Source organism: Lepidochelys kempii, chromosome 1 (assembly GCF_965140265.1).
Source record: "Lepidochelys kempii isolate rLepKem1 chromosome 1, rLepKem1.hap2, whole genome shotgun sequence".
NCBI classification, from domain to species: domain Eukaryota; kingdom Metazoa; phylum Chordata; order Testudines; family Cheloniidae; genus Lepidochelys; species Lepidochelys kempii.
In genome coordinates, this window is record NC_133256.1 from 99,122,222 (window position 1) to 99,135,778 (window position 13,557).

Sequence of the window (13,557 nt, forward strand, 5' to 3'; positions counted from 1 at the left end):
CAATATGGAAGATATTAGGTTAATGGACATATAAAAGTATATGTATCAATGACATTCATGTGTAGATTATGTATTCTGCATTAAATGTGGATGACTTCACGTTATTCTTACATGCTGTATATGTGTATGATAATTCATACTTGTGTGATGTGGCAGAAATGGCATGAAGTTAATTATGGAGGTCATCCCAAAGGAATGCCATTAAAACCTTTATTCCACATTATGTCATGTGTTCTGTACAGGCCACATATTTTACATGAAGAAAAGGAGTACTTGTGGCACCTTAGAGACTGACAGCTCATGAAAGCTTATGCTCAAATAAATTTGTTAGTCTCTAAAGTACTCCTTTTCTTTTTGCGAATACAGACTAACATGGCTGCTACTCTGAAACCTGTCATATTTTACATGGTTTCTCAAACTTTTTCAAAGCATGGATCACATCTTGCTAGAGGTCTAATATGTCTCCTGGAGGACTCCCTCTCATTCATCTTTCCTTCGCTTCACAATTACCTAACATCATTGTGGAAACTACAGCAATTGCTTACACAGAGGAGTAATACTTTTTATTCTGTCCTATTCAGGTTCTTATGCCATGCCCATCACTATGGTATCTGAGAATCATCTATTAGGTGACATGATTAGCAACTGTCACCTGTGGTTCTCTCTCTCTTTGTCTCACTCTATTTGAATTTTTCTTTTATTTCATAAATTCGTAGATTCCAAGGCCAGAAGTGGCCATTGTGATCATATACTCTACCTCCAGTATAACACAGGCCATAGAACTTCCCCAAAGTAATTCCAAGAGAATATATTTTAGAAAAACATCCAATCTTGATTTTTAAATTGTCAGTAATGGAGAATCCACCATGATCCTTTGTAACAGTTCCAGTGGTTAATTACTCTCACTATTTTTTCATCAGATACAGAACAGAAATATTGATTGATGTATGTATGGAATGCCATGCAGGAAAACATTTAATATATTTTAACTGTATTCAAATACAGCTTAACAGCTAGAAACAGGCAATGACTGGTGACATTTTTTCAGTGAGTCCTAGTAAGCATGAAGTTCCCCCTCCCCAAAATCTTATAACCAAAGCAAGACTAGAGAACTAATCTTCTTGCCTCATTATTCATAGTTTTTTCTTTAAAAGAAAGAGCGAAGTTCTTACTCACCGCCATTATAAATTATTTCATCTTAATAAAGCCATCATTTATAGAAGGCCAACAACACAAACCCAAATATTTTTTTCCTCAAGCTTGCAAATGCAAATCCCATTGTAGGTATAAGAAAGTCAGCCGCCTGCCTGCCTGGCCACATGGGTAAAATGGAGCACGATTGAGGTGTTCAATCTAATGAGAAAGATCCCAGCTCCAGAGATTTCCTCCTTCTAATAAAAACAGGCACATTTTATACAAGCAGTATATACACCCTTTCAAAAAAATAAAATCTGTTTTGAAGCAGTGTTTAGACAAATACATGCACTAGCTCTTTGATAGAGAGAACTGGAATGTTTGTTCTGATGAGTGAAGCCCTGTTTACATAGCGTTGATACCATGTTTAAACACTGTTTTTGTTAGCGTTGTTTTCCTGACCAGTATGGACATGTTTGGGGCTTTTTTGTCTGAGACAATTTTATTAAACTATGTTCTAGAACAATCACTCATCTAGTCATGTTTTGGCTAATATAGTTGCAAGAAACACAAAACTCGGGTCCACGATGGTCAGGAATTCTTGTTACACTACTTGCAGAGTGGCCAGCGGCTATTTATATTACATAATATATACTTTTTTGCTTTCAGTCTCTCTAAAATTTATGTTTAAAGAGAGAGTTGTGTGCTTATAGTTTAAGGTTTTTTTTATTATAGGTGACTGGCAGCATGTCCAGTCATTAAGGTTGTCTAAAACTTTCCAGCATAAATCCCAGTTTTCACCAAACTGTAACTGTTGAGGCTGATTTTGTTTTTCCCATGCAGATGTCCTCCTCAGGTTAATTAATTTGGAAAGTTTTAGCTAAAATGGTTCAGCTATTTCCGAGAACAATGTTAAGGGGAAAATGTGTTTTGCCCATGTTAAAAAATGTGTGACTATCACTTTTTCACATTGCCACCCTTTCTTTTGTGGTGCTGCTGACACAGCACTACCTTCAGAGCTCGGCACCCAGCCAGCAGCCACTGCTCTCCGCTCAGCTGGATGGTAGTATATGTATTTGCGGGGGTGGGTGTAAACCAGGGGTCTCAAACACATGGCCCGCGGGCCACATGCGGCCCGCAGGGTTATTTCCTGCAGCCCACCAAGCTCCCTGTGCCCCCCCACATGCACTCCCGGAGTTATTTTCTGCTGTCCGCCAAGCTCCCCTCCCGCCAGCGCACCACGTCCCTGCTCCTCTGCCTACCTCCAGGCGCTTAGCACTTTCCAAGAGGGAAGTGGGAGGAGTGGGGAGCCGTGTCCTCAGGGGAGGAGGCGGAGAAGAGGCAGGGATTTGGGGAAGGAGTTGGAATAGGGGCAGGGAGGGGGCGGGGTTGGGGTGGGAAGAGGCAGGGAAGGGGTGGGGCCTCATGGAAGCAGTGGGGGTGGGGCCAGGGCAGAGGGTGTCAGTGATGCGGCCCTCGGGCCAATGTACTAGTCCTCATATGGCCCTCCTGGTGATTTGAGTTTGAGATCCCTGGCGTAAATGATTACAGACACAAAGAAGTGGGGCCCGATCAAAGAAGCTTGAGAACCATCATGCTAGTGTCATAGATGTTCCTTGTGGTGTCCCCGTGAAAATCCACTCAAGTTTGCCAAGTCTTAAGCCTTTGAAAATTGCAGCTTGCACACACTCAGTAGATGTTTGTTGGAGGCTAGCAGCGTTGTACTCTGAAGATTCCATCTGCAGTGTGTGACCATGCTCCCACAGATCTTATGTGCTAACTGGACTGAGCATGCTCCATCCTGAGCTGCAGTGGCTGAGCAGGGCTTTTCCTGCATTTCCATCAGGGACCACAACTGGGAGTAGAGAGACTGTCTCCATTATTTATTGATTTGATTTGATTACCGTTGTGCTCTCACTGCTCCCACTGCTGGCACCCAGGCAATATGGAGGAGAAGGAGGAATCAGCCTGATTTGTTGGAATAGGGGCAGACTCAAGGGTGCATTCTGTGGGGCATAGGGATGTGGAGAACCGGGACAGACTAAGAGTGGGAAGCAGAGGGAGATGGGAATAGAAGAAGACAGTCTGGGTCCGGACTCACTAAAGGATGGAGCAAAGCTGGCAGGCTGGAGTAACCTTAACTCTGGCATTTCCTAACTTTTGAGTGTTGGACTTGGCAGCCTTAATGTTCTTTCAACGTAGTTTTTTTTTTTAATCTATTTCATTGAAAGATAGATTTCTTGTGACATAGATTCTGGTTTCAATAGTTGAGAGGTTCCTCAGTAGGAATGTCCTCTTTTAAAAAAAATAAACAAAAAAACCCAAACCCCACATTAAAATATTTTTAAAAATTATAATCAGGAATGTAACTTCAATTCCCTTTTTTACAGGACAAGCTCCTCACTGTCAGCTGGTGTTCCTAAACTTGGTTATCACTCCAAGTCTTCTCACAAGTATGTACCTAGGAGAGCTGTGCTATATGTACCTGCAGACGATGAAAGGAAGATACAAAAAATTGCATCTCTAAATGTAGATTGTGCTGTATTGGACTGTGAAGATGGTGTGGCTCTGAACAGAAAGGTAATTAATAAATTATTTGTTGTGTGCCATGCAGTCAATGCTGTACAGAACACATACAGGAAGACACCATCCCGGCTCTGGGGACTTCACGTGCTGGAGACAGACAGTGGTTAAGACACACAAAGCACTTAATGACCATGAGAGAGATTCCTCAGACAGTAGTGACGTTTGCATTTATTAGGTGGCAAGCTAACATTGATGAGCTTTATGCAGGCTTTGAGAAAACCTGCTTGCTTACAGGGCAAGTGGGAATTTTTGGACAAGCATGTGAGCAGCAGCTGCTGAAGATATAAGGAGCTAGGAATAAGTCCTGGACATGGAAAAGTGGAAGATATGAGGTTTTCTGTAGAAAAGGAGGAAGCAGGACAGAAGGAAAGGAGCAAAAAGCAAGGAGGCAGGTCAGAACCACTAACTATTTTGTTGAGGTAAAGGTTTTACAGATTGTGAGGAGCACATATAGCAAATATGTTATGGGCTTGAGGTTAGACGGTATTACTTCTTGGGCTTGGGTAAATTTTTCAAGCCTTGGCTCCATGGAAGAGGTGTAGTTTGAGGGAGGTATTTGAAAGAGGAAGAAGGTAGATGGTTGGTGCACCAGCGCCCGGAGGACATTCTAGACATATGAAGGCATCAAGATGAGTGTTGGAGAAGGATACAAAGGAAGTAGTAATGTGATTACCGAAGTTCACTTTATGTCAGTGTGTGGTAGTGTTTTAAGAGTTCCTCCTTGAAAGCAAAGGTTGAATTTTAATATTATTTATGTCTCAGTGTGTCTGTAAGAGCTGACATAAATTCGCATACATTTTTGTCGGCAACTTTTGTAAGGATCTCAATTTTGTCATTTCCCTTTTAAAAAAAAAATCTTCCGTACCTTGAACAAAGTACATCATTAACTGCCTCAAAATGAGGCGTATGTTAGGACTGGAACATTTAACTCCAACAGTACTATCTTCATATTCCTCGGTTCCCTACATCATTTTCACACATTCCACATTACAGCATGTCTCCATTTAGAGTTTCTGATTCTGGGCATGTTGTCTTGGAGCAGGGAGAACAGTCTTGATTTCTCATATGATTTCAGAACCTCTGTCCTGCAAGTTCATCCTTTCCAACCAAGACTCAGAATAACTCTTATATATTCTACTTAACCTTTAAGATGTTACAGGTCTCTCAGAAACCCTTGAGCATAATGGCTTTCTCGTGTTGTTAGAAGTCTAGTACTGAAACTTGAAATTAGTATTGCTAAGTGCGCCAGTGCATCAATATACAGTACTTGAGAGATTCTTGCCAACCAGTGGAATTGCATATAAAAGACTCACCTGGGAGAGATTATGAATCAATCTTTAGTAGCAGACTTAGATTGTTTATTTCATATTTGGGAGACATCAAAATAGACATAATCATGTTAAACGATCAGTTTTATGTGCACTTTGACTATGAAATTCTGGCCCCATTGAAATCAGTGGGATTATTGCCATTAACTTTTTTGGAGGCCAAGATTTCACACTTAACCTTTATCAGTTATGTAGAATTGATGGAAAATTCTGTAAGAAAAATTTAACAGCACAGATGATTTTGTAGCAAAATATAGTTCAAGGGAATCTGAAGATTTGGGTTCTCTGTCCAGCTTTGCCACAGACATCCTGTATGACCTTGACCCTCAGTGTCCCTAGTTGTGAAACTGGGAGTATAATACTTTCTTGTTATTTTCATTAATGTTTGTGAAGCATTTTGAGATCTTTGGATGAAAGATAGTATAGAGTATGCATTGTCAGTATAATATTCAGTGGCATACTGAAAACTGAACCTTTATGGGTAGCATAAAATCAATTGAAAAACAGAGCTCAATTTTATATTGAATTTACTATTGAAATAAATAATACAAAAATTCGTGTACTGATTTTATTATTTATTCTCATACTTAATACAATAAAAAACCTCCGTGTTTGAATTTTATTGCAGCTGAATATCAGTGTTTTGCAGAAAGCAAGGAGCTTAGAGCTTAGCTTTAGTAGTTGGGTGCTGTTTGCTACATACTGCTTAGGCCAAGCTTATATGAGCTTGACCCTCATCTTGTCAAAGCAATTTTACAATATATGTGGTGTGTCATGGAGTCGCAGTCTGCCTGGAGTGAATCCGTTAGTGTGCTGGGGCCCAAGGACCCACACGGTTCCACACAGCAGGCCTCTGGCCTTCAAGACTCCAAAACTGAGCCAGTTTTGTGTACCCTGTGTTCCCTGTCTCTCTCTATGGCTCCCTGCAGCAAATTCAGCCATGCTAAACTCCTGCAGGAGGTTTGCACTGTGCCCCTCAGCGTGCTCTCAGTGAGCATTCACAGTGACACAGGCTGCCTTTCTAAAACAAGGTACCATTTATTAGTCACCTGGCGTACAGAATCTTACAGTCCTTAGGTTAACACAGAGATGCAGAAGTTAAGCTGAAGTCTACCCTGGTCAAACCAGTGCCCTGATGGGCTAGCCTGGTGGGCTAGCCAAGCTGTGTTGGGCTCCATCTCTGGTGCTCGCGCGCGCGTGCTCGCTCTCTCTCTCTCTCTCTCCCCCCCCCCCCCCGGTCCAGGTTCCTAAGTCCCTCCAAAAAACCCCTCCCAGTTGCCTGATACCTTGTTCTGGCATTTTCTAACTTTTGAGTGTTTGACGTTGTAACCTATATAAAGTTATTTTAAAGTAGGTTTTTTTGTACATAATTAACAAACATATTAAACAGTATCAGCCCTGGTATAGAACCTCATATCATGCAATTGCTAAAGTTTTGTCATTATTAAAAATGACCATTCATTCTTAATGTTTCTTTCTGTCTCTTAGCCAAATTCTGCTCCATGACACTACAGTGCTTCTTATTTCTGGTTATTTATTTACTAAAGAAACTAACTACTTGTAAAGATCTTTGTCAAAGCCTTTGAAAATTCAGATAAAAGTATGTCAACCAGTTCTTCTTTACCTTAGTGTTTTATAATTATTATTTAAACCAATTTCCCAGGTATACAAGTCTTACTGCCCAATAATGCCCCAGCTCAATCCCTATGCACTTTTTTAAATATAAGTGCAACATTTGCTACTCTCCAATCCATCAGTATATTGGCTGATTTTAATGACGTTGTGGATTTTTGTTAGCTGCTCAGCTACCTCATTCTCAAGTTCCTTCAGAACTCTTGAGGCCAACTAGGCCTAGTGACTTGTTGCTTTTCTATTTATCAATATGTTCCCCAATCTCTGGCAGTACCTTATCTGAATATTTTAACCTCTACTGCAGTTGGTTATTCTGCTTCCTGAGTCTGGGGCTCTCTCTATACTACTTTGGTAAGTCGACCTAAGCTACGCAACTGCAGCTACGTAGGGTATGTCTAATTAGGTCGATTTTATAGAAGTCGATTTTTAGAAATGGATTTTATACAGTTGATTGTGTATGTCCACACTAAGCACATTAAGTTGGCAGAGTGCGTCCTGACTACAGTGGCTAGTGTCGACTTACAGAGCGGTGCACTGTCGGTAGCTATCCCACAGTTCCCGCAATCTCTGCCGCCCATTGGAATTCTGGGTTAAGCTCCCAGTGTCTGATGGGGCAAAAACATTGTCGTGGGTGGTTTTGGGTACATGTTGTCAGTCGCCCTTCCCCTCGTGAAAGCAATGGCAGACAATTGCTTTGCGCCTTTTTTCCGTGCAGACGCCATACCACGGCAATCATGGAGCCCACTCAGGTCAGCTCACCATCACTGCTGCTGTTGTGTCCTGGGTGCTGCTGTCAGCAGATGGTGCAGTACGACTGCTAACCGTCATCATCCACTGCTTCCGCTGCAACTCTGTTATCCTGGTGCCATGAATCCACCTAGCAGGTCCTCTTGTCGTTCTGTATAAATATCTATTCTCATAGCATCCGTCGTCATCCACCGCTTCCGCTGCAACTCTGCTCTCCTGCAGATACCATACCACAGCAAGCATGGAGCCCGCTGCTGTTGTGAGCATTGTGGACACCTTGCCCATTATCCTGGAGTATATGCAGAACCGGGCTAAGAGACGCCAGCACAAGGATGATTTTGATGAGGACATGGACACAGACTTCATGTGGCTTGGGCTGTGACAATTGGGACATTATCGTGGCAGTGGGGCTGGTTGATACAGTGGAATGCCGATTCTGGGCCCGGCAAACAAGCACAGACTGGTGGGACTGCATAGTGTTGCAGGTATGAGATGATTCCCAGTGGCTGCAAAACTTTTGCATACATAAGGCTACTTTCCTGGAACTCTGTGAGTTGCTTTTCCGTGCCCTGAAGCATAGGAATACCAAGATGAGAGCTGCCCTGACAGATGGGAAGCGAGTGGCGATAGCTCTGTGCGAGTGGCGATAGCTCTGTCTGCATCTACCGGTCAGTCGGAAATCAATTTGGAGTGGGCAAATCTGCTGTGGGTGCTGCTTTGATCCGAGTAGCCAATGCAATCATTGACGTTCTGGTAGTGACTCTGGAAAATGTACAGGTCATAGTAGATGGCTTTGCTGCAATGGGATTCCCTAACTGTGGAATCCCATTGCAGCAAATGGAACGCATATCCCTATCTTGGGAGCGGACCACCTTGTTAGCCAGTACGTTAACTGCAAGGGGTACTTCTCAATGGTGCTGCAAGCACCAGTGGATCACAAGGGACGTTTCACCGACATCAACGTGGGATGGCTGGGAAAGGTGCATGACACTCACATCTTTAGGAACTCCGGGCTGTTCGAGCAGCTGTAAGAAGGGACTTACTTCCCAGACCAGAAAATTACCGTTGGGGATGTTGAAATGCCAATAGTTATCCTTGGGGACCCAGCCTACCCCTTGCTCCCATGACTCATGAAGCCGTACACAGGCAGCCTGGACAGTAGTAAGGAGCAGTTCAACTATAGGCTGAGCAAGTGCAGAATGGTGGTAGAATGTGCCTTTGGATGTTTAAAAGCTCGCTGGTGCTGTTTGCTAACTAGGTCAGACCTCAGCGCAACCAGCATTCCCACTGTTATTGTTGCTTGCTGTGTGCTCCAAAATATCTGTGAGAATAAGGGGGAGATGTTTATGGTGGGGTGGGAGGTTGAAGCAAATCACCTGGCTTCCAATTTTGAGCAGCCAGACACCAGGGTGATTAGAAGAGCACAGCAAGGCGCAATGTGCATCAGAGAGGCTTTGAAAACTAGTTGCATGACTGGCCAGGCTTCGGTGTGACAGTTGTGTGTATTTCTCCTTGATGCAAACCCGCCCCCTTTGTTGATTCCCTGTAAGCCAATCGCCCTCGCCGCTTTGAAATAAAGTAACTATTGTTTTGAAACCATGCATTCTTTCTTTCTTAATTTAAAAAAAAGGGGGGTGGGGAGATAACTGACAAGATAGCCCGGGTGGGGTGGGGTAGGCTGGGGTGGAGGAGAAGAGAAGGACAAGGCCACATTGCATATTGTAGCCACACTACAAATCAAACCGTTTGAATGACCGCATTCTGTTGCTTGGGCCATCCTCTGGAGTGGAGTGGCTGGGTGCCTGGAGCCTCCAGTTTTTTCACATCCTTCGTCTAGTTTTGGGCCCCACACTACAAGAAGGATGTGAAAAAATTGGAAAGCATGCAGCAGAGGGCAACAAAAATGACTGGTGGACTGGAACACATGACTTACGAGGAGAGGCTGAGGGAACTGGGATTGTTTAGTCTGCGGAAGAGAAGAATGAGGGGGGATTTGATAGCTGCTTTCAATTACCTGAAAGGGGGTTCCAAAGAGGATGGATCTAGACTGTTCTCAGTGGTAGCTGATGACAGAACAAGGAGTAATGGTCTCAAGTTGCAGTGGGGGAGGTTTAGGTTGGATATTAGGAAAAACTTTTTCACTAGGAGGGTGGTGAAGCACTGGAATGGGTTACTAGGGGGGTGGTGAAATCTCCTTCCTTTGAGGTTTTTAAGGTCAGGCTTGACAAAGTTTTGGCTGGGATGATTTAGTTGGGGATTGGTCCTGCTTTGAGCAGGGGTTGGACTCGATGCCCTCCTGAGGTCCCTTCCAACCCTGATATTCTATGATTTCCGACCACCCTCCCACTTGTTCTTGGGCATCTGAGTGAGGAGGATATGGAACTTGGGGAGGAGATCAGCCGGTTGTACAAGGGATGCAGTGGGGGTCTGTGCTCTTGTTGGTTTTCCTGCAGCTGCACCAGATGCTTCATCATGTCCGTTTGCTCCCCCATTAGCCTTAGCATTGCCTCCTGCCTCTGCTCTTTGTGTTCCTACCTCTGCTCTTTGCGCTCACTTAATGCTTTCCTAGCCTCTAACACTGATGGCCTCCATGCATTCAGCTTTGCCCTATCAGTGCGGGAGGACTGCATGAGCTTGGAAAACATGTCACCGCAAGTGTGGTTTTTTTCGCCTTCTAATCTGCGATAACCTCAGGGACGGAGATGATAGGGGGAGCCTAGAAACATTTGCACCTGGGGGGAGATAAAAAGGGAGAGTAACATTTAAGATGATAAAAAGAAAAGGAGTACTTGTGGCACCTTAGAGACTAACCAATTTATTTGAGCATAAGCTTTCGTGAGCTACAGCTCACTTCATCGGATGCATACTGTGGGAAGTGTAGAAGATCTTTTTATACACATAAAGCATGAAAAAATACCTCCCCCCACCCCACTATCCTCCTGGTAATAGCTTATCCAAAGTGATCGCTCTCCTTACAATGACAGGTTTCAGAGTAACAGCCGTGTTAGTCTGTATTCGCAAAAAGAAAAGGAGTACTTGTGGCACCTTAGAGGCTAACCAATTTATTTGAGCATAAGCTTTCGTGTGCCACAAGTACTCCTTTTCTTTCTCCTTACAATGTGTATCATAATCAAGTTGGGCCATTTCCAGCACAAATCCAGGTTTTCTCACCCCCCCACACCCCCACACAAACCCACTCTCCTGCTGGTAATAGCTTATCTAAAGTGACCACTCTCCTTACAATGTGTATGATAATCAAGGTGGGCCATTTCCAGCACAAATCCAGGGTTTAACAAGAACGTCTGAGGGGGGAGGGTGGGGGTAGGAAAAAACAAGGGGAAATAGGTTACCTTGCATAATGACTTAGCCACTCCCAGTCTCTATTCAAGCCTAAGTTAATTGTATCCAATTTGCAAATGAATTCCAATTCAACAGTTTCTCGCTGGAGTCTGGATTTGAAGTTTTTCTGTTGTAATATCGCAACTTTCATGTCTGTAATTGCGTGACCAGAGAGATTGAAGTGTTCTCTGACTGGTTTATGAATGTTATAATTCTTGACATCTGATTTGTGTCCATTTATTCTTAAGATGATACATTTCTGAGAACAAAAGGGAGAATCTTTCACAGTGAATCAAGCAATTCACAGCAGGCAGCACATGTGCTTTAGGTACAAGGTCGCATTTTGCCTTTTATGTTGAGCGCCTGCCTCTATAGTGACACATCACACGTGGCTGGGCAATGGAATTCGGTTTCCATGCAGCCACGGTAAGGCAAAGGGTAGGTGGGATTGGCTTCTTACACATAACATGTGGGAATGGTTTCAAACTGCAGTGCCATCCTTTCCCATAGCAAGCAATGCTGGTTGGGTTTCACATTTAAAAGAAGGGGCTGCAGTTTTCGGGTGGATGTGCAGCACGCACCTCCCCCCACCCCACCACATGGCTATTCTCTGGGATGATCCCTTTTAGCCAAGTGCAAACAGCCCAGCATGAACGGCGTCCTTTTACTGTTCCCTTACAAAAATTCCCCTATTTCAACCAAGTGACCATGAATGATATCATTCTCCTGAGGCTAGCACAGAAAGATGTAGACCAAATGTTGCTTGAATGCGACCAAAACCCAGGAACATTCGCTGCCATGCTTTCTGCTGCAATGATTCCAGAATACTTTCAGAGTACCTCCAGGAAATCTTCAAGGAGATGTCCCTGGAGGATTCCCGCTCCATCCCCAGACATGTGAACAGACTTTTCCAGTAGCTGTACTGTCCGCGAATGTATCCCAATTCCGCAGGGCAAATCAAACAAACACTGTTGCTTTTAAACCTTGTACTGTAGTTACAAATGTGCACTCACTGGAGGTGTCTTCTCCAGCTTCAGGGTTGGGGATCCCGCCTTTGGAGGGCATTGGCTCCAGGGTGATGAAAAGGTCGTGGCTGCTGGGGAGAATGGATTCACCGCTTGCCTGCTGCACATCCTCCTCCCTATTGTGTGAGAATCCTCCCTTGCAGGTGTCCACGGACAGTGGTGGGGTAGTGGAAGGGTCCTCTCCTAGAATGGCATGCAGCTGATCATAGAAGTGGCATGTATGGGGCTCTGACCTGGGGTGACTGTTTGCCTCCTTTGTCTTTTGGGAGGCTTGCCTCAGCTCCTTAACTTCCATGCGGCACTGCTGTGTCCCCCTGTTGTAGCCTCTCTCCAATATACCCTGTGATATTTTGGCAAATATATTTGCATTTCTTCTTTTGATCAGAGTTCTGCCTGCACAGATGCTTCTCCCCATACAGCAATCGGATCCAGTGTCTCCCTTTCAGTCCATGCTGGAGGTCGTTTGCGATTCTGGGGGGACTGCATGGTCACCTGTACTGCTGAGTTTGCCATGCTGACCAACAGGAAATGAAATTCAAAAGTTCCCGGGGCTTTTCCTGTGTACCTGGCTAGTGCATTGGAGTTCAAAGCGCTGTCCAGAGCAGTCACAATGGAGCACTCTGGGATAGCTCCCGGAGGCCAATACCATCTATTTGTGTCCACACTACCCCAAATTCGACCTAGCAAGGTCAATTTTAGCGCTACTACCCTCGCTGGGGAGAAGTACAGAACTCGATTTTAAGAGCCCTTTAAGTCGACAGAACGGGGTTGGTTGTGTGGGCGCTTTCATTTTTAAATCGACCTAGCGCGGCTAAATTCAACCTAACCCCGTAGTGTAGACCAGGCCATAAATAACGTAGCTGGAGCCGACGTAGCTTAGGTCGACTTACCGTGGGGTCCACGCTGCTTTGGGTCAACAGGGGATACTCTCCCGTCAACTGACCTTACTCTTCTCATTCGGGGTAGAGTAACGGGGTCGACTGGAAAGCGATTTGCAGTGAATTTGGCGGGTCTTCACTAGACCCGTCAAATCAACACTTGCGCATTGATCTCCGGAGCGTCAATCCATGGGGTAGTGTAGGCATAGCCTGAGTCTATTCTCCTACAATGGTATAAACATAAACTTTGAATTGGTTGAGTTTGTAAACAATTTATTGTGTGCGAATAGTATGACTAAATATTGTAGGATTCATCTCTGGAAGTCTCAGCTACCAACAGGACATTGCAGAGAACACTAAACAAAGAACAGGCACAGATGGTGAACTGTAGTTGCTATTACTGTCTGTCTGCTGAAGTTAGACATTTTTAAATTAGGAGGTTCAGATAGCTCATATCCAAGAGTTTTAAAAAAGCTGGCTGAGGAGCTCACTAGACTGTTAATGTTGATTTTCAACAAGACTTGGAACACTGGGGAAGTTCCAGAAGATGGTAAGAAAGCTAACGTTGTGCCAATGTTTAAAAAGGTATATGGAATGATCCAGGTAATTATAGTTAGGGCCCTACCAAATTCATGGCCATGAAAAATGTGTCATGGACCGTGGTCTCCCCTTCCCCACTGTGAAATTTGGTCTTTGGTGTGCTTTTACCTTATACTATACAGATTCCACAGGGGAGACCAGCATTTCTCAAACTGGGGATCCCAACCCAAAAGGGAGTTGCAGGGGGGTCACAAGGTTATTTTAGAGGGGTCGCAATATTGCCACCCTTACTTCTGCACTGTCTTCAGAGCTGGGCAGCCGGAGAGCAGCAGCTGTTGGCCAGGCACC

At 44.2% G+C, this 13,557-nt stretch overlaps 1 protein-coding gene across 1 annotated transcript in view; it reads left to right on the plus strand.

Moving 5' to 3' along the window:
- Window positions 1-13,557, plus strand: part of CLYBL (citramalyl-CoA lyase) — a 230,801-nt gene that overhangs the window by 120,561 nt on the left and 96,683 nt on the right. The window contains exon 3 of the mRNA XM_073348633.1: window positions 3,525-3,714. Within this exon, the coding sequence (XP_073204734.1) occupies window positions 3,525-3,714 (190 nt within the window). The remainder of the gene's footprint in view (window positions 1-3,524; window positions 3,715-13,557) is intronic.